We start from the raw sequence: 20,485 nt of genomic DNA, 5'->3' as shown, positions 1-20,485 counted from the left end.
GAGAAACTGATGCAGCACAGACTGGTCAGATGACTTAAGGAAAGCCACACCTAATGGAAGTTCTCAGTTCAAATACTTAGTCCTGACCTTATTAATTTTACTAGCTCTATTACTTGTATCTTGCCTTTTACAAGATTATTGTTTCTTACATTACCAAATGCATGCTTGAGCCTTAGATAAAATGAATAATAGATGACTTGAAACGATTGATCAACTATATAGTTCTGTAAGATCAACGATCTTAATAGTGTAACTCTAGATATGGGAAGAAGCAACAAGAGGGGACCATTTTCCGGATCATAACAGTCCAGAAAGACAGGTAGTACGAGCATTTTGGCTATCATTAACATATCCAGTAAAAGCACATTGAGTTGGCATGACATAGCACATGTTTACTGTAGGATTATTTACAACAGCCAGGATGTATAAACAACCTAGGCGTCCAGGTTAGATGAATAGATTAAAAAAAGAAGAGGTATGTGATAATGTGAATACTATTCAGCCATAAAAAATGATAAAATCTTGACATTTGTGACAACACTGATATACTCTGAGTGTATTATGCTAAGTAAAGTTAGAGTTCATGTGGTTTCATCTATATATGGAATCTGAAAAACAAAGGAAATAAAACAAAATCCAGACTCACAGACAGAAAGAACAGTTTGGTGTTTGACAAAAGAGAGGGAGTTGGGGACTCAAAATGGGTAAAGGAGCCAAGAAGTACAGACTTGCAATGAAAAATTGAGTCATGGGGATGTAAAGTTCATCATATGGAATATAATCCATAATAATGAATTAACTTTGTGTGGTAGCATGTAATAGCTAGACTTGTGATAATCACTTCACATTGTATACAAATGTTGTATACCTGAAAATAATATAATGCTATATGTCGATTATACCTCAAAAATACTGAAAAAAAATGTAATGGAAAAGACAAAAAAAGCATACTGAGTGACCTTCAATGAAATCCTCGTCTGACATGGGCATTCCTAGGGCTCCGTGGGACAAACTAGTCACAAAATGCTTCCCCATCCCTGATCAAAATTACGACCAAAAGGGAAGGCATTGTAAAACAAAGACTGGTGCCCACCATCCAGTTTTATAAGAATGAAGCCATTAGCTACTGCAGTCACTAACCTAAAGTACACCCTGAAATAGATTCAAGGGGAAGATCAGATTGAGACACTAAGTACGCTGGAAAAACTGACAGACTGGCCCTGAGACAGATATATTCTGGAGAAAATTTTATAAACCCAGTTTCCTGCATCTACCCATACTGAGAAAAGCATTAAAAACACCAAGATCCCTGTTCTTTGAAAAATAATAGTAACCTTCAACCAAGATGATTTCTTGATTGCATGTACCCCTTTGCCAAAATCACATATATAGTGGGCTCTCCCTTCACTGCTATAGAAAAGTCCTCAAGAATTCTATGAGAGACTGTCTCCTTGGTTACAATCCCCAGATTGGTGCAAATACAATTTTCCATTTCTTACTTTAAAAAAAAAATAGAAAGAATTGTTTTCGTTTTATTTGGAGGGTTGCTGGGTCTTTGTTGCTGTGTGCAGGCTTTCTCCAGCTGCAGTGAGCAGGGGATGGTCTTTGTTGTGGTGTCCTGGCTTCTCATTGCAGTGTCTTCTCTTGCCGTGGAGGATGGGCGTCAGTACTTGAATCACGTGGGCTCAGTAGTTGTAGTGCATCGGGTTAGTTGCCCTTCGGCATATGGGATCCTCCTGCAGTAGGGACTGAGCTCTTGTCCCCTGCACTGGCAGGGGGATTCTTTACCACTGGACCACCAGGGAAGCGCTCATTTCTTTCTTATATTGACTACTGATTAGTTTTTCATCAACACCAATGTGTTTCCCAGAGTCTCTTCAAGTTCTGCTGGCACAGAAAATGCTAGAGTCTTACTGTTATATTTAAAATGAATAACCAACAAGGACTTATTGTATAGCATAAGAACTCTGCTCAATGTTATGTGGCAGCCTGGATGGGAGAGGAGTTTGGGGGAGAATGGATACAAGTACGTGTATGGCAGAGTGCCTCTGCTGTCCACCTGAAACTATCACCACATCGTTAATTGGCTATGCTCCAGTGTAAAATAAAAAGTTAAAAAAATAATTAAAGGAAAGAAAAAGAAAATGCTGGCATCTTCTACCTTCATTAATCTCTAGAAAACCTTATAATTTGCAGGCCTTGAGAACTGGGAAAGGGGCTTTGGAAAAAGACATGAGCCAGAACTTCAGTCTTGGAGGACATGTATCTCTCTTCTGCATCTTGATGGAGGGATGTCGAGTCCATTCTCATGGACCAGGATGCCCACAGGTGGCCTGCCCTGGGCTCTGAGGAGCTGGGGACTTGTCAGGTTGGGGATGCTTTTCCCCTGAACCCCTTCATTCTCCTTGCAGGGAGCTCCCAATTTCAAATGGGACAAGATCTGGGCCCCTGACTCAGGGCAGTCCCACAAGATATTTCTGTCATTTAAAGTCTTTATTTTCACCATTCAGGGGATTTCTCCTGCTTTTTTTCCCTTGAGCAGCTCTGAGCAGTCTGAGCTATGCCGTGGCTATCATCTCCCTACCCAGAGCCTCGCCAGCAAGCAGCTTTCTAAGGAGAGAAGCCTCCACATGTTCCTCTAGCTAAAAGCCCAGAAGCCAGTCCTGATTTGCTCAGAGGACAGAATCCATAAGACAGACTGCCATGCCCATGAGACCACAGACACCCTGATTCACCCTGGTGTCTGGGCCCCCGAGCCCAGTTGTGCTGTGAAGCTGTTGCCACGAGATCCCTTGATCACTCTTGTGTTTTTGGTATGTGGTGGGTGCTGATGACGGACCTAGCCTGTGCAGGAATCAAAGGGACAGCTGCTTCTCGGGCAGTCTTATTGTTGAGCAGTATTCCATTATATATCTACACACACACACACACACACACACACACACACACACACACACCACACACATATATATATATTTCACAACTTCTTTATCCATTCATCTTTTCACAGACACTTATGTTGTTTCCATGTTTTGGCTACTGTGAATAATGATGCTATGAATATCAGGATGCATATACCTTTTCCAATTAGCTGCTCAAGGAAAAAAAGCAGGAGAAATCCCCTGAATGGTGAAAATAAAGACTTTAAATGACAGAAATATTTTGTGGGGCTGCCCTGAGTCAGGGGCCCAGACCTTGAACCATTTGAAATTGGGAGCTCCCTGCAAGGAGAATGAAGGGGTTCAGGGGAAAAGCATCCCCACCTGACAGGCCCCCAGCTCCTCAGAGCCCAGGGCAGGCCACCTGTGGGCATCCTGGTCCATGAGAATGGACTCGACATCCCTCCATCAAGATGCAGAAGAGAGATACATGTCCTCCAAGACTGAAGTTCTGGCTCATGTCTTTTTCCAAAGCCCCTTTCCCAGTTCCCAAGGCCTGCAAATTGTAAGGTTTTCCAGAGATTAATGAAGGTAGAAGATGCCAACATTTTCTTTTTCTTTCCTTTTAATTATTTTTTTTTAATTTTTACTTTATATTGGAGCATAGCCAATTAACGATGTGGTGATAGTTTCAGGTGGACAGCAGAGGGACTCGGCCATACACGTCTTGGTGGGACCATGTTCCCCATGGCAAGGCTGGGAAGAGGCAGGACTGGAGACAGACAAACAGAACATTGAAGGACTTTGACCCTGAACTTGCCTTGGACCCTCAGGGAGCAAACAGGTTTGGAGACACTGATCTCTAAGAGAGGACTAGACAATTCCCCCGACTTGTTCCCTGCTGTCCCAGTGTGGGACAGGGAGAGAATGCTGACCCAGAGCCAGAAACTAGGAAATTCTAAGCAGGTGGACTTGCTCACCTTCTGTGATGCTCACCTCCTGGCCCACCTCAGAACAGTCTCTCCAGCCCTTGCAGCCAGGGTTCAGAGCAGATGGTGGATTGGGAAGAGTGGATTGGCCTCACAGGCCTCACAGGCCTCACAGGCTCTGAGACCCCAACCCCCACACACTGCTGACGAGTCAACTTTCCATGAGTCAATGCTCTCCTAGGCCTCATAGATTGTCCTACATTCCATCCTTCCCTTCAGGAATAAAAAGAGGACCTCCAGCAAGAAGACACAGAGAGACTTGTTGTTCAGTTGCTTCAGGCGTGTCTGACTCTTTGCGACCCCATGGACTGGAGCCCACCAGGCTCCTCTGTCCGTGGGATTTCCCAGGCAAGAATATTGGAGTGGGTTGCCGTTTCCTTCTCCAGGGGGTCTTCCAGACCCAGGGATCGAACCCACATCCCCTGCATTGCAGGCAGGTTCTTTACCACTGATCCATTTAAGAGAATTAAACAGCCCAATCACTCATCGGGCTGGGATACAGGACACGGACAAAGCCAGCTGGGCATTGACACAAAATACACGGCAACGGAAGCATGCACGACATCCCCCTTCCGGAGCGACTCCCACTTTTTCCCTCTTTAAACCGTGAACTATCAGAAATGTGACTTCTTGAGCCACTGCGGAAAACAGTATGGAAGTTCCTCAGAAAACTAAAAATAGGACTGCCAGTTCCAGCAATTCTGCTCCTGAATACACAGCCATTAAAAAGACAAAAACACTAATTGGAAAGGGTATGTGCATCCCATTATTCATAGCATCGTTATTTACAGTAGCCAAAACATGGAAACACCATAAGTGTCTGTCAAAAGATGAATGGATAAAAAAGTTGTGGAATGTATATACGTGTGTGTGTTTGTGTATGTATGTGTATATATATATATAATATATATATATATAATGAAATACTACTCAACAACAAAAAATGAAATTTTGCCATTTGTAGCAACATCAGTGAACTTGGAGTGTATTAGGCTAAGTGAAATAAGTTAGACAAAAACAAACACGGTATATCACTTACATGCAGTTGATTTCCATTTGAGAGAGAGGCAGGGATATGACTCTGGGGCAACAGCCTTGTTAACAAATGGAGATCACAGAGGGCCATGGAAGCCACCTTCACAAAGTGGAAGCACTCGTGAAGACATGAGACCTCTCTTCTCTGTGACATCAAGGATTAGGGACAGGAAACTGGGTTTTATTCCGGATGAGACTAGTTTTTCTGGGGAGGGTGGACTGCCTGGGGAGAAAGTCGGCTCCCCACTTATTCATTCATTTAGCAATTAATTAATAATTAATCCGTTCAACATATATTTATTTGACACAGACATGGCGCTAGGAGCTGGGGGTGTAATGGTGAACTAGACAAACACTACTTCCCACCAATCAAGCATTTTATACTGTAAAGAGGGAAGGAAAGGAAGACAAAAGCAAATAAAATCATTATGAATTATGTGAAAAAAAAAAAAACCAGGAGAAAGGAAATTTCAGGAGGTAGAAGAAGCAGTTTTCTTCAGACATGGTGGTTAGGGAAGGCCTCTTGAGGAGGTGACATATAAGGAGATAACTTGAAGGAGCCAGAAAGGCAGAGAGAGAGAATAAGCTAATACAGGTAACAGGGATGTACATGAGCATAGCATATGCAAAGGTCCGGGGGCTATAAAGGACTCAGCATATTCAAAGAACTGAAAGATTAACATGACTGAAGATGGCAATGAAGAGACTGATCTGAAAGTAGTGTTGGGCCATCAGGGGCCAGACCATCCAGTCAAACCTGTCAACTATGGTAAAGAATTTGCATTTCATGAAAATTCAAACTACAATGAGGTATCACCTCACACCAATCAGAATGGCCAACATCAAAAAAATCTACAAACGATAAATACTGGAGAGAATGTGGAGAAAAGGGAACTGATACAGTCACTATGGAGAACTGTATGGAGATGCCTCAAAAAACTATAAATCTATCATATGACCAGCAAGGGCTTCCCAGCTTGGGGTAGTGGGAAAGAACCTGACTGCCAATGCATAGACATAAGAGACAGGGGTTCGATCCCTGGGTCAGGAATGTCCCTGGAAGAGAGCACGGTAAACCACTCCAGTATTCTTGCCTGGGAAATCCCATGGACAGAGGAGCCTGAGGGGCTGCAGTGCATAGGGTCTCAAAGAGTCAGACATGACTGAATTGACATAGCACTCACATACACATGACTCAGCAATCCCACTACAGGGCATATGCCCTGAGAAAACCACACTTCTACAGGACACTTGTACATCAATGTTCATTGCAGCAATATTTACAATAGCCAGGACATGGAAGCAACCTAGCTGTCCATCAACAGATTAATGGATAAATATATAAATGGAATATTATTCAGTCATACAAAGGAACAAGTTTGAGTCAGTTGTAGTGAGGTGGATGAACCTAGAGCCTCTTACACAGAGGGAAGTAAGTCAGAAAGAGAAAAACAAGCATTGCATATTAACACATATATACGGAATCCAGAAAAATGATACTGATGAACCTAGCAGAGAATGGACTTGTGGATACAGTGGGCGAAGATGAGGGAGGGGCAAACTGAGAAAGTAACATTGACATATACACATGATAAAGAGTGTATATGGGTTGGATGTAGGTCACATGTAAAACAGATAGTCAAAAGTCTCTGTATAACTCAGGGAGCCCAGCCTGGTGCTCTGAAATGACCTAGAGGAGTGGGATGGAGGGCAGGGAGGGAGGCTCAAAGTGGAGAAAGAGAGAGAGAGAGAGAGAGAGAGAGAGAGTGTGTGTGTGTGTGTGTGTGTGTGTGTGTACATATATATATGCCGCTTAGTTGCTTCAGTCATGTCTGATTCTGTGTGACGCTATGGACTTCAGCCTGCCAGGCTCCTCTGTCCATGGGATGCTCTAGGCAAGAGTACTAGAGTGGGTTGCCATGCCCTCCTCCAGAGGATATTCCCAATCCAGGGATGGAACCGGGGTCTCCTGCATTGCAGACAGACTCTTTACCACTGAGCCATCAGGGAAGCCTATATATCTATCTATCAGTCTAAATATGACTGATTTGAGTTGTTCCATGGCAGAAACCAACACAACATTGTAAAGCAATTTTCCACCAATTAAAAAACTTAACAATAAGCAAATTTTTATAAACGAATTTGCATTTCATTCTAACTGCAAGTGGAAACATCAAAGAAGTCTAAACATTGGAATGACATAGTTGAATTTCTATTTATGGAGATAATCCTTGCTGGCTCACAGAGAACTGATTTAACAGATAGATGGAGTGGTAGATGGAGGTCACCAGTCAGGAGGCAGATGTACAGGACTGGTGAGTTATGGTTTCCAGATATCCAGTGGTGGATGGCAGAGAAGTTGGAGAGGGATGGGTGGATCTGAGATGTACTTTGAAGGTAGGCTTCTTGGTGAATAGACTTGATGGGTTGGACCTAGGTCTTTAGGGAGAGGAAAATCAAGGATGACTCCAGGTTTCTATCTTGAGTAACTGAGATGGAAAAGACTGGCTGAGGCAATAGGCATATTGGGCAAGGATCAAGAGTGCTCCTTAGGACATGCTCAATTTGCAGGTTCGGAGTATATCCAAGCTGGTAGTTGTAAGTGCAAATCTGGAGTTCCAACAAGAGCTCTGGGCCAGATTAAATCACTGTTATCCATTTGGAACTTAAATTCATAACAAGTAAGATCATCTAGTCATGGCCTTCCCTGGTGGCTCAGTGGATAAGAATCTGCCTGTCAATGCAGGAGACACAGTTTCGATCCCTGGTCGGGGAAGATCCCACGGGCCGCAGAGCAACTAAGCCAGTGCACCACAATTATTGAGCCTGTGCTCTAGAGCTGGAGAGCTGCAAATACTGAAGCCCAAGTGCCCTAGAGCCTGTGCTCCACACCAAGAAGAGCCGCTGCAATGAGAAGCCCCCACACAGCAGCAAAGAGTTGAACCCTCTCCCCACTACTAGAAAAAAAGCCGTTGCATAGTGAAGACCCATTGCAAACAAAAATGAATAAAATTATTTTTAATGCCTATGTTCAAGTAAATAGAAGACAAAAGTACAACAATAGCATCAACATTTTGAATATTAGAGTATCTCAAAGGCTGGAGGAAAAAGTCATAGAAACCAGTGTTTCAGAGACTGAAACAAGGGAAATAAAACTGATAGAGCTCTCTCCGTCTGTCATGATAGGATGTGAGCTCAAGGTCCTTCTACTCTGCCATCTTGTCCCTCCTCTCTTTCTCCATCTGTCTATCTTGGAATGATGAGAAATGATCTGAAGGAATAAGAATGGGAGCTGGAGAAACTGAAGCAGGGAAATGAAGGAAACCAATGCAAGGAGGTGTTCCTGAGCTCAACACTCCCATGGGTGACTGTGACTCAATCCTGCTTGGACCCTCTGAGGAATCATATGGACTACAGAGCTGAAATTTCCCTGCCCACTCTCCCCCATTGGTGAAGGGTTCCCAGTCATTGAAAAGCCCAATATGCCTGTTCATCATATACCAAGAAGGGCAAGGTTTCCTGAAGGAAGAAAACCTGATATGCTCACATTCATATTCAGGGCATTATATAACCTGCAATTTGCCTGTCTCTGGTTGAGTGAATTCATAAATTTTACTACAAGCTTTAACTAAAGTAATCCTCACAAAATGGACAACTGATTTAAAAGCATCAGAATAAAGAAACTGGTGGTTGAATGTCCCCCTAAAAGTCTAGGAAACAGGAATAATAACAAGAATATGTCATAGTTGATGCTTGAAAAAAGTATAAACTGCGATTAGTGAATCTTTGAAATACAGATTGATTTACATCCACTATGGTTAGCAATTAATCTTAACTGAATTGTATACTGTGCGTCAAATTATTAACTAATGATACTATGAGTTCATCATGACTCTCAAGACTTGTGATATTTTTATTTTACATTCACCTTACCCTTTAGATTCATCTTTTGGAGTGCATGTTACAATATTTATAATAAGCATGCATAGAATTATTAATATCTTGTATTGATAGGATTATATGTTTGGAAGTCACATTTCCAGGCTATGGGTTGGCAGAAGGGATAGCAAGAGAGGTTGCAAGAAGGATTTGGGAGTGGACTTAACTGGACTTGGCAACCAGGATGATGGGAAAAGATCAAGAAAGAATAAAAAGTGACTCTTAGGCTTCACACTGGAATGACGTGCAAGCAGGGGACACAGTGTATCTAGAAATTATCTAGAGATTATCTAGAGGGTGGGCTTCCCTGGTGGTTCAGCGAATCTGCTGGCCAATGCGGGATATGTGGGTTCGATCACTGGGTCAGAAAGATCCCCTAGAGAAGGAAATGGCAACCCACTCCAACATTTTGCCTGGGAAATTCCATGGACAGAGGAGCCTGGCAGGCTATAGTCCATGGGGTCACAAAAGAGTCAGACACAACTTAGTGACTAAACAACAGCAACAAATCTAGAGGGTATCTAGAAGAGGAGGTGGTTTTGAGGTGATGAGAATGAGGTAGGCTGTGGATGGGCATCCATGTACGGTGGTCTCTTAAGACGACCTGTTGTGTTTTCAAACAGAAGAACCTCTGACTGCTTGGTCCTCTGAACAGGATTCAGCCACCCAGAGCCCAGACTGGATTTAGAGTCCACCCTCTAAGTAGTAATTCGTGCTTTTGGCTGTGCCCCTCTCCTTGGTGAGGGTAACAGGCTGCCCTGCTTCAGAGGAGGTCGCAATGAACCAGCCAGGGTAGGAGACGGACTGAAAGACAACGGTGGAGCCTTCATCACTGCGGTGAAAGAGGAAGTGCTTCTCTCCTCTGGGCTTACTGTAGAGATTCATGATATCTTCTTCCTGAAGGTAAGAGAAAGGCTGGTTAGAGAGGATTTGGGGGAGGAGGGAGATAAACTAACTCAGCCCTGGTGCTGTCCCCTTTCTGCAAAGAGAGGGACAGTGGTAAGGGACACAGGCAGATGAGAGGGGGATGCCAGCTCTCAAAACAGGCAATCCACTGGTTCCCAGTACTTGGCCCCACCCCAGAATCCCATCACAAGAAGTGCTTCTGATTCCTTGAACCAGAACTGCCTTTCTGAAAACAGAGGGAGTTGTAAACTCTTTCATGGATGCACTCATTTGATGGTTCAGGGCAGTCTCATGAGATTCCCCACCTCCAAGTGGGTTTACACATTACACCTTCCATCAGAAGCAGAGGATTGGCTTCATAAGTACATATCTGACTTTCAGAATGGGGACCATAAGCATGTCATCCACCAAATCCAATTAACAATCTCCCCTCTGGTCTCCAGTGCCATTCACTAGCTTTACTTAAGAGGAAGCATCCCAGAGCCTTGGAGGATCTCTGGGAGATGGTTAAAGAGGACTGAGAATGGCCATTCTGAAACATTTTCATGGATGTATTCTCTGGCTTGCAGAGTAAGCTCTTTCAGTAAAATGAGTCTTACACCTTCCAAAGGTCCCTTGTGTTGACTTGGGAATCAAGTCAGCTTTCCTTCTTTATGGTGAATATCCAGGATTGCAAACCTGTTTGGTTTTGGTTTGTTTGTTTTCTTCTTTCTTTTTTATTTTCTAAATTATGAAAGGATGCGGAGAAGGCAATGGCACCCACTCTGGTACTCTTGCCTGGAAAATCCCTTGGACAGAGGAGCCTGGTGGGCTGCAGTCCATGGGGTCGTTAAGAGTCAGACACTGAATGACTGAACGACTTCACTTTCATTTTTCAGTTTCATGCATTGGAGAAGGAAATGGCAATCCACTCCAGTGTTCTTGCCTGGAGAATCCCAGGGACAGGGGAGGCTGGTGGGCTGCCATCTATGGGGCCTCACAGAGTCAGACACGACTGAAGCGACTTAGCAGCAGCAGCAGCAGCAGCATGAAAGGATGATAACATATTTACAGGAGACTTGGAAAATACAGAACAAAGTTACATATTATTCCACTATATGTTACAATTATTTTTCAGTTCAGTTCAGTTCAGTTCAGTCGTTCAGTCGTGTCCAACTCTTTGCAACCCCATGAACCACAGCATGCCAGGCCTCCCTGTCCATCACCAACTCCCGGAGTTTACCCAAACACATGTCCATTGAGTCGGTGATGCCATCCAACCATCTCATTCTCTCTTGTCCCCTTCTCTTCCTGCCCTCAATCTTTCCCAGCATCAGAGTCTTTTCAAATGAGTCAGCTTTTTGTATCAGGTGGCCAAAGTATTGGAGTTTCAGCTTCAACATCAGTCCTTTCAATGAACACCCAGGACTGATTACCTTTAGGATGGACTGGTTGGATCTCCTTGCAGTCCAAGGGACTCTCAAGAGTCTTCTCCATCACTACAGTTCAAAAGCATCAGTTCTTGAGTGCTCAGCTTTCTTTATAGTTCAACTCTCACATCCATACATGACTACTGGAAAAACTATAGCCTTGACTAGATGGACCTTTGCTGACAAAGTAGTGTCTCACCTTTTAATATTAAATTAAGATTTTTAGTTGGAATTTCAATATCAAACTCTCAAAAGTTACTAGAATGAATAGACAGAAAAATAGAAGCATATGGTATACCTGAAAAGTACTATGGACCAATTCAACATAATTAAGATTGTACAATTTTCACACAGTGGTGGCATACAAATTCTATTCAAGTTCCCATACACTATAAACCAGGAGACCCTGGACCATCCAGGGACATAAAACAAGGTGCAAAAATTTCATGGTCTAAAGATATTGAAATCATGCAGAGTCTGTTCTTCTATTACTATAGAATTATACAAACCTATTGCTTATATTCAGTAATAGATTAAATGAAATTGAAACTTCCTCTCATTAATGTACTTCTCTAATTAGCTGCACAACCACTCACCTTAAGCTGCAAAGTGGGATAGCCCTGGATTTCTGTGCAGTAGAGACAGAGATTTTTGTCCTTGATTCCCATGTAATGTGGAGTACCTTTTCCTTCCTCATGGAACTCCATGTCTCTACATGCTATCAAAGAAAGAATGACTGGAAACACAGGGAAAATGGAAACAGGTGTCAGGCTCCAAGCAGTGAAAAGGCCATTCCTTCTGGTCTGATACTCACATCTGAGGGATACTTACTGAGCAGCCAGGACATGCCCCCCTCCGGAAGTCTTCTCCCACTAGCCATATGTCAGAGACCCTTCATCAGTTGGCTGAAATCCATTTCCTACTTCTTTCTTAATATCAGAGCCCCAGCTTCACCAGGATATATTACTTCCCCCAAATAAAAATAAATTTCCCATCACACTTACAGCTAACTTTGACTACATGCTTAAGTTTTAGCCCATGAGATAGGAGTGGAATGTTGTGTAGGATTTCTAAGAATGTTCTTCTTTAAAAGGAGTTCACTCAGTTGGGAGGAGCTTTCTTCTTATTCCCTATCTATACCTAGATGGTGGTGAAGGTGATCTTGAAGATGGTAAAGCAGAACCCTAGAATCCTTGGAATCTCGTGGCATTACAGAGGCACCTATGGGCCTTAGTCTGCCTTCTCAGGCTTCTTTTCTGTGAGAAAGAAAGGAATTTCTATCTTATTCAATTCCTGCTGGATGGTTTAGTCACCAAGTTATGTCTGACTCTTTTGCAATCTCATGGACTGCAGCCTGCCAGGCTCCTCTGCAAGAATACTGGAGTAGGTTGCCATGCCCGCCTCCAGGGGTTCTTCCTGACCCTGGGGTCAAACCCACATCTCCTGCATTGGAAAGCAGATTCCTTACTGCTGAGCCACTGGGGAAGCCCCTAGTTAATTCCTAGTGAAGTAGTGAAGTTGCTCAGTCGTGTCCAACTCTTTGTTACCCCATGGACTGTAGCCTACCGGGCTCCTCCGTCCATGGGATTTTCCAGGCAAGAGTACTGGAGTGGGTTGCCATTTCCTTCTCCAGAGGATCTTCCTGACCCAGGCCTCGAACCCAGGTCTCCCACATTGCAGGCAGACGCTTTAACTTCTGCACCACCTGGGAAGCCACAAGGGAAGCCCTAATTCCTAGTTGAGTGGATTTTCTGTCGCTATCAGTATAATTTAATTCTCAACTAATTTAGCAGGTGATTCCCAGGAGCCTGCATGTTCTGCATTCACCTGCCTTCTGGGTAGGAAGAAGGGAATTTATCCATTCAACATTCTTTGTTGAGTGCTCACTCAAGGCTTTGGAGATTTAGCTGAGAACAAGAGACACTGTTATTGCCACCATGGAAAATGGAACTAAACCATGGAAACAGAGAAATGACCAGATCCACAAGTGGCAACACCTGTTTTGGGGAAACTGACAAAGGCCTGAGACAGTAGGAGAGAAACCAAGAAAGAGGAAGCGAAAAAGCAGAGTAAGGTTCAAGCCAAGAACTTAACGCTAAGAGGAAGCCAGTAAATGAAGAAATGGGAATGTGGTGGTGGAGGGGTTTGGATGAAGAGTGTTGACAGGGAAAGGAAATGTCAAGACCCTTACATGGAAAGAAGCTCGGTAAGTTCCAGGCTCCAAAAATAAGATTGGTGTGCCTCAGATCTCCTCACTGCTCACTTTCCCCGAACTTCCATCCCCAAAACACAAATACTTGGAAACAATATTCTTCAATTAATGTGGTAAGAAGGTCACTGTTGATGGTTTGTGAAGATAGGATGCGAAGCTACACAAGTGAAGTGGGAGAGAGGGCAGTGAGGAAGTAATACAGTGCTCCAAGTGAAAGACGATATTAACTTAGAAATAAGGCTTATTTTGCACATAGACTCATCAGTCCCTGCTGGTGGATTAAATGGAGATCAAAGAAAAGAAGATATAAGGATGCCTCCTGTATTGCTGGCTCCAGTGAACAGGGTGATGGTAGCGCCACTAAAGAAGATGGGGAAGACTGGGTCCATCAACCGTTTTGAGAAGTCAGATCCACAGTTCCACTTTTGGAATAGATGTTGTTAGAGATGTCTGCATGCTAAGTCACTTCAGTTGTGTCCGACTCTCTGTGGCCCCATGCACTGTAGCCCACCAGGGTCCTCTGTCCCTGGGATTCTCCAGACAAGAATACTGGAGTGGGTTGCCATGCCCTCCTCCAGGGGGTCTTCCCAACCCAGGGATTGAACCCTCGTCTCCTACATCTCCTTCAATGACAGGTGGGTTCTTTACCACTAGCGCCACTGAGATGTCTGAGAGGACATCAAAAGGAAATGGTTTACAGAGACCTGTACATCAGCTCAGCAAACAGTTCAGGAAACATTCACTGAACATCCACCCTATGATAGTTGGAATTTAAAGGCCACTAGCTACTAGCCAAAATCTGTTTTCGTTTTGTCTCTGGATACAGAGCTAGACTACATTTCCCAGCATCCCTTGCAGTTAGCTACAAGTCATGTGACTCCATTTTAGCCAATGGTTATGAATGGGAATGTTCCAGGCCATTTTCACGCTTGGTCACAAAGCCCTTCTATACACACTCTTCTGCTCTCTATCATCTTCTGTCAGATGGAACCAAAAAAGGATATAGGTAAAATTTTCAGGGGAGACAGCTGGGTTGGAAGCATAAATGCCAGAAAGAAGAGGCAACACGTCAATCCAAGAAACCAGCTCTGAGTCCCTTCAGAGTGGTGGTGTGATAGTTACAGATTGAGCTCTGAAAATTGCCAGCATTTGGCTATTTTACAGAGAAAGTGGAGTCATAAGGGAGAGTGCAAAAAAGAGCCAGTGAACCACATAGAACATTCTTACCAAAGGAGGGAACAGAGAGTGTTCAAGAAAGAGTAATCAATTATGCTGACTGCCACTGAGGAACAGAAAGTGAGGACAGAGAAATGGGTCTGGTGACTGGAAAGAGAAGCTAGAGATGAGTGGGCAAAGAACAATTCGGAAGCTTTATTGTTTGGTGTAAGCACGGACAGGTGGGGAAATGGAGACAGGCTGTGTACTCTTCCATGACTATGACTGTACACAGAACAGTATATAGATTACCACATAGGAAAATAGAACACGTGTAGAAATAAAATGTGCAAATCCAGATGAGGTTTTTAGTATTAAGCCTGGAAATGTTCCATTAGCACATGTCTAATCAGAGTTAGAATGAAGACAAAGACAGAATAAGCAGGGGAAAGGGGAATGAAATCAAACATCAAAGGAAAAAACAAGAAAGGAAAAGAAGCTGACTTGGATTGACTTTTTTTTCAGCTTTATTGAGGTATAATAGGCATGCGATGGATTGATGGGAGGAAGGAATATTCCCCTATTATTAGAAGAGAGGACTCCAGATTAGAAAAATATAGGTATGGTAATGGAAAGCTGAAGCAGTTTAAATTTAAGGACAGAGGTACAATGGTTGAAATTTAGAAGAGAGAAATTCCAAGGAGAAGGTCAGCTGTTAATTGAATGAATAATCTCTTCTTAATTAAGGACATTTTCTTTTGGTGAGGAGAGTTCCAGATCCATCACACCCTCATTTCTGAGTACAGGTCTCCTTTCCTCATACCTTTCCCAGACAGTGTGAGGGAACCATCTTGCCCTTTCCTGCCTTTCTTGAGGACACTGAAGCTGTCCCCAAGAATATGCTTCCCAAGCTCACACAAGCTCGGCCCTATCCCCAGTGAAGCTGATGTCCCTTTAAGGGCAACACAGTGGCTTTGATTGTCACTCACCAGGTTCAACGTTGTTGCTAGAAGGAACTGCTATTAACGAATTTCCTTTTACGACCCACACCATCTGCCAAGAATCACGAATGTGATGGTAACTGGGATATTTTTGCACTGCCAGAAGACAGAAAATCACAAAATATACATGAGGTTATTGTAAACTTTAGGACTCCAATTGCAACTGGTAATAAAAGCCTTTGATTCCTAAGATTCCTAGGAGTAGATTTACTGCTCTGACAAAGAATGGCTATTGGAAAAAGGAAAGAGAAATAGGACAGGGGCTGGTTTGTGAACCAACGCATCTGAAAGAAGCTACATGCACTCATAGTCTCAAGAGGCTTTCAAGATTCATCCTTTTTTCTAGGATTATCATTTACTTGTCTTTTTGCTGACTGATAGTCTCTGGGTAGTAACAAAACAAAGTATATATAAATCAGTCATCAATACATTGTTTCTTATTTACTCTATCAAAATAAATAAATAGTTCTAGAACTACTTATTTATTTTGAATGAATAATCTGGACTACAAGGATTTCTTGTACAAAACAGAAACCCCTGTACTCCATTTCTTTGGGGAGACCAGATGGAAGTATTTCCAAGCTGGTTTGTGATTCACCACTTACACATAGGGTGTGCCATGTTGGCTTCAGGGCTTTCTGTGAAGAGGATGAGGTAGACCAGATGGTGAAGAGGCTGTGGTCAGCAATTAGTCTTGTAGGGAAAGAGGGAAGAAAAACACGTTATCCATTTGTCTCCCTTCCCCTGGAATTCTGTATTAAAAAAAACTGTCCTGAGACTCTATCTTAGATGTACATTTGAGAGTAAGGATGGGAAAAGCATGTTCCAGGGCTGTAAAACCCAAGATGGAAGCTCCCATCACTGTCAGGGCTGAGTGGTCCTGGCTCTCCAGGCTTCAGTGACCCTGGCATGCCCTCCACCCATCACAGCTAGGATTGTTAGGAGATTTCAGTGCGTCAGCTCAGGTACCTTCTGGTGCAGCAAGTCTCTGGGTTTAAAGGAAGAAAGAGTGCGTGCCTGTCTCCATTTAGCACAGCTGATAAGCCACCAGCTATCCTGACTTGAAGCTTGAGCATCCTAAATAACCAGTGGCTACCCTGTTTTTCTGACTCACATCTTCCCCAACCCTTCATCCAAAGAGGCATCTCTGCACAAAGGATGTCCATGGACCACATTAGGTATTTTAACTGTTCAGTTCAGTTCAGTCACTCAGTCGTGTCCGACTCTTTGCAACGCCATGAATCGCAGCATGCCAGGCCTCCCTGTCCATCACCAACTCCCAGAGTTCACTCAGACTCACGTCCATCGAGTCAGTGATGCCATCCAACCATCTCATCCTCTGTCGTCCCCTTTTCCTCCTGCCCCCAATCCCTCCCAGCATCAGAGGCTTTTCCAATGAGTCAACACTTCGCATGAGGTGGCCAAAGTACTGGAGTTTCAGCTTTAGCATCATTCCTGCCAAAGAAATCCCAGGGCTGATCTCCTTCAGAATGGACTGGTTGGATCTCCTTGCAGTCCAAGGGACTCTCAAGAGTCTTCTCCAACACCACAGTTCAAAAGCATCAATTCTTCGGTGCTCAGCCTTCTTCACAGTCCAACTCTCACATCCATACATGACCACAGGAAAAACCATAGCCTTGACTACACGGACCTTAGTCGGCAAAGTAATGTCTCTGTTTTTGAATATACTATCTAGGTTGGTCATAACTTTTCTGTTAGGGGACATCTGTCTCTGAGCTTCTGGTTAGGGAACCGTGACAATTCCCCAAGAAGACCACAAACTCCCCACAATGAGAACCAATTGTTCACATCCCCCTCTGCCTCAGGATATGCAGTGCCTGAATCTGTAGTCGTCCCTAGAGAAAGAGTAAACCCACTACCAGCAGCACTCTGGAAGCAGTCTCAGTTCCTCTGACACTGCGGGTCTTGGGCCAAGGCTCCCAGAGGTTCCTCAAAGCTGGACACAGAGCAGTGAAAAAAAGTTTCCCATACACAGTTTCTGAGGAGCAGCAGTTACCTTTGTCCAAAGAGATGCTCTTGTCCTAGAGCCCAATCTTATGGTTTCACCAGCACCCAAGTGCCCTGTAGAACTGTCCAGGACTTCCAGGGCTTTAAATGAGTGAGGAAGGAGGGTTATTTCCTGGCTCTGGGTGTGCCCACTTTGGCAAGAAAACTGGTCCAAGACAGAGGTCTCATGAGGATTCAGCGAGTGATTGAGAGGCAACACAGGTGTGGCCAGGCTGGAGTCCTAGAGAAACCAGAGGAGAGTAAATGTCAGGAAACACCAATGAGGAAATACAGAAAAGGCCAGATGCTGAGTTAAGAAGGAGAACTTCCTTCTGGACTGCTTTGGAGGCAGAGGTGTGGCTCACTTGATTCACTGACGGTGTGAGCCATGGCCTCATTCATATCCTATTTGGGGCAATCTATAGTCCTCCTTTTAGAGTTTTGCATAACCAACATTGAGAGCTCATTCTGTATCTGATAGAATGTACCTGATGAATCTTTCATCCTTTGGGAGCCATTAATCTTTATTTCTTATGGAAGAAAACAGTCCCTGAGAGATGGCAAAACTTACCTAAAGTCATATAGCCACTAAGAAATGTAGCTAAGTTAAAAATCAAGTCTTTCTGGGATTCCGTGGTATCTCAGTGGTGAAAATTCCACCTGCCAATGCAAGAGACATGGGTTTGATCCCTGATCCAGTAAGATTCCATATGCCATGGGGCAACTAAGCCCAAGAGCCACAACTATTGAGCTTGTGCTCTAGAGTCCAGGAATCACAACTACTGAGCCCACATGTCACAACGAGTGAAGTCCGTATACCCTAGAGCCTGTGCTCCACAATAAAAGAAACCACTGAAACAAGAAGCCTTTGTACTGCAACGAAGAGTAGCCCCCACTCACAACTAGAGAAAACCCTGTGTGTGTGTGTGTGTGTGTGTGTGTGTGTGTGTGTTAGTTGCTTAGTCGTGTCCCTTTGCAATCCCATAGACTGTAGCCCACCAGGCCCCTCTGTCCATGGGATTCTCTAGGCAAGAACACTGGAGTGGGTTGCCATTTCCTTCTCCAAAAGGAACTATAGAAAGAAAGTGAAGTCGCCCTGCACAGCAACAAAGACCCAGCACAGCCAAAAATAAATAAACAAAAAAATTATTTTTTAAAAGCCAAACCATTCTGTTCTTAACCACTATGTAGTGTGTTGCCTTTGGGTCATGATTTCCTGCACCCTGTGTTAACTGAGATATATAGGAAGCCTTGTGCTTGGTGGTGGGTATTAAAAACTGCCCTGTGTCTAAGGAGACTCACTTAATAGGATGAAATTTGGAGGTCTCCTGGCTTCTTGTCTCTGCTTCAGGAATCAGACAGCCTCAACACTGGTGGTGAAAGGGAACCATTACCCTTGGAACCCATACTGTTGGTCAGTCCTAGGTGGCGCTAGTGGTAAAGAACATGTGTGCCATTGCAGGAGATGCTGGAGACCCTGGTTCAATCCCTCCATCTGGAAGATCCCCTGGAGGAGGGCATGGCAACCCACCCCAGTATTCTCGCCTGGAGAATCCCAGGGACAGAGGAGCCTGGCGGGCTACAGTCCACGGGGTCACAAAGAGTTGACACAACTTAGTATGCAAACTGGAGAAGGCAATGGCACCCCACTCCAGCACTCTTGCCTGGAAATCCCATGGACGGAGGAGCCTGGAAGGCTGCGGTCCATGGGGTCTCTGAGGGTCGGACACGACTGAGCGACTTCACTTTCACTTTTCATTTTCATGCATTGGAGAAGGAAATGGCAACCCACTCCAGTGTTCTTACCGGGAGAATCCCAGGGACGGGAGAGCCTGGTGAGCTGCCGTCTCTGGGGTCGCACAGAGTCGGACACGACTGAAGTGACTCAGCAGCAGCAGCAGCAGCAGCATGCAAACACACATGCCTAAAAGTAAAGAAGTCTTCATTTCATGCCAAGATTTACTTCCAACCACTGATCAGGGCTGTGTTCTCTGAAACCCACCACTGACTCTCTCCCATTGAGTACTGCAATAGTCCCTAACTGGCCTCCCTGCTTCTGCTCTGTTCTTCTGTTCTCCCTCAAGTTAAACTCCCACCCAGCAGCAGTGAGCAGGATCAAAGATGTCAATGTGATCCTATCACTACCCTGCTCAGGACTCTCCCATGGCTTCACATCACACCCCAATGGCGCTCAACACAACTCACACGAGCACATGTAAACTTGCCCTTGCTTATAAACTTGCCCTTGCTTGTCTCTCTGCACGTCTTCTACCCCTGCCCTTCCTGCCCTCCCTGCTCTGGTGTCTTGCTGATTCTACCCCCCACCACCAACAAAGAGCTCATCTTCTCAGGGAGCCTCTCCTATTTCTCTGCAGGAATTGAGCTTTCCCAGACCTTATGGGGTCCACCCCCTTACTTCCATGCATTTGCAAAAAAAAACAAAAACAAAAACAAAATAAAACAGCCTCTAAATGATGTCTTCCCTGACTGCCCTGTCTCCAAGAGCCTGCTCACTCATGCTCTGATTTCTAATTCTTCTCTATTATTTTCTTTATAATATGTATGTTGCCATCACCATGGATATTTACCTGTGTATGTACATATGTATATATGTATGTACATAGACACGTATGTATGTGTGTATTGTCCTCAGCATCAAAATGCCAGCTTCGCAGGGCCAAGGAACTTGTCTGTCTTGTTAACTAGATCCTTAATGTCAGAAGTAGTGTCTCACTCATTTTGGGGAATAGTAAAAATGTATTAAATAAACAAAGGAATGAATGGAATATTCTATGAATAAGAGGAAGACTGGGAAGAGAGAAAGGGAGAGAACTGCCTTGTAGGGGCATCTGTTGAGATGAGAAGCAAGTTCCTGCCCCTCTCATGGAGAAGGGTCAGGAGTTGCTCTCCTATCCCATAGCAGAAATAGACTACCCCAAGAGGATCTCTCAAA

The 20,485-nt window shown here is 44.1% G+C and overlaps 1 protein-coding gene across 1 annotated transcript; it reads right to left on the bottom strand.

The window, feature by feature from the left end:
• On the bottom strand, nucleotides 8,634-17,669 carry IL36B (interleukin 36, beta). The gene is made up of 5 exons (XM_013967643.2): nucleotides 17,543-17,669; nucleotides 16,131-16,218; nucleotides 15,514-15,621; nucleotides 11,754-11,893; nucleotides 8,634-9,739 (listed from the first exon to the last, which is right to left on the bottom strand). Exons 2-5 carry the CDS (start codon nucleotides 16,144-16,146, stop codon nucleotides 9,527-9,529), a joined length of 477 nt encoding a protein of 158 aa, XP_013823097.2. The 5' UTR covers nucleotides 16,147-16,218; nucleotides 17,543-17,669; the 3' UTR covers nucleotides 8,634-9,526.

This window comes from Capra hircus, chromosome 11, assembly GCF_001704415.2.
Source record: "Capra hircus breed San Clemente chromosome 11, ASM170441v1, whole genome shotgun sequence".
Taxonomy (NCBI): Eukaryota; Metazoa; Chordata; class Mammalia; order Artiodactyla; family Bovidae; genus Capra; species Capra hircus.
This window is presented reverse-complemented; position numbering and strand designations above follow the sequence as displayed.

Bases quoted from the DNA above. Each gene is read 5' to 3' on its own strand.
- IL36B (XM_013967643.2), bottom strand. The intron at 11,894-15,513 runs GTGAGTGACAAT...CTGTGTTTCCAG, and splicing joins TAGCAACAACGTTGAACCTG to TCATTCTTTCTTTGATAGCA. The intron at 9,740-11,753 runs GTGAGTGGTTGT...TCTTACCTTCAG, and splicing joins ATCCCACTTTGCAGCTTAAG to GAAGAAGATATCATGAATCT.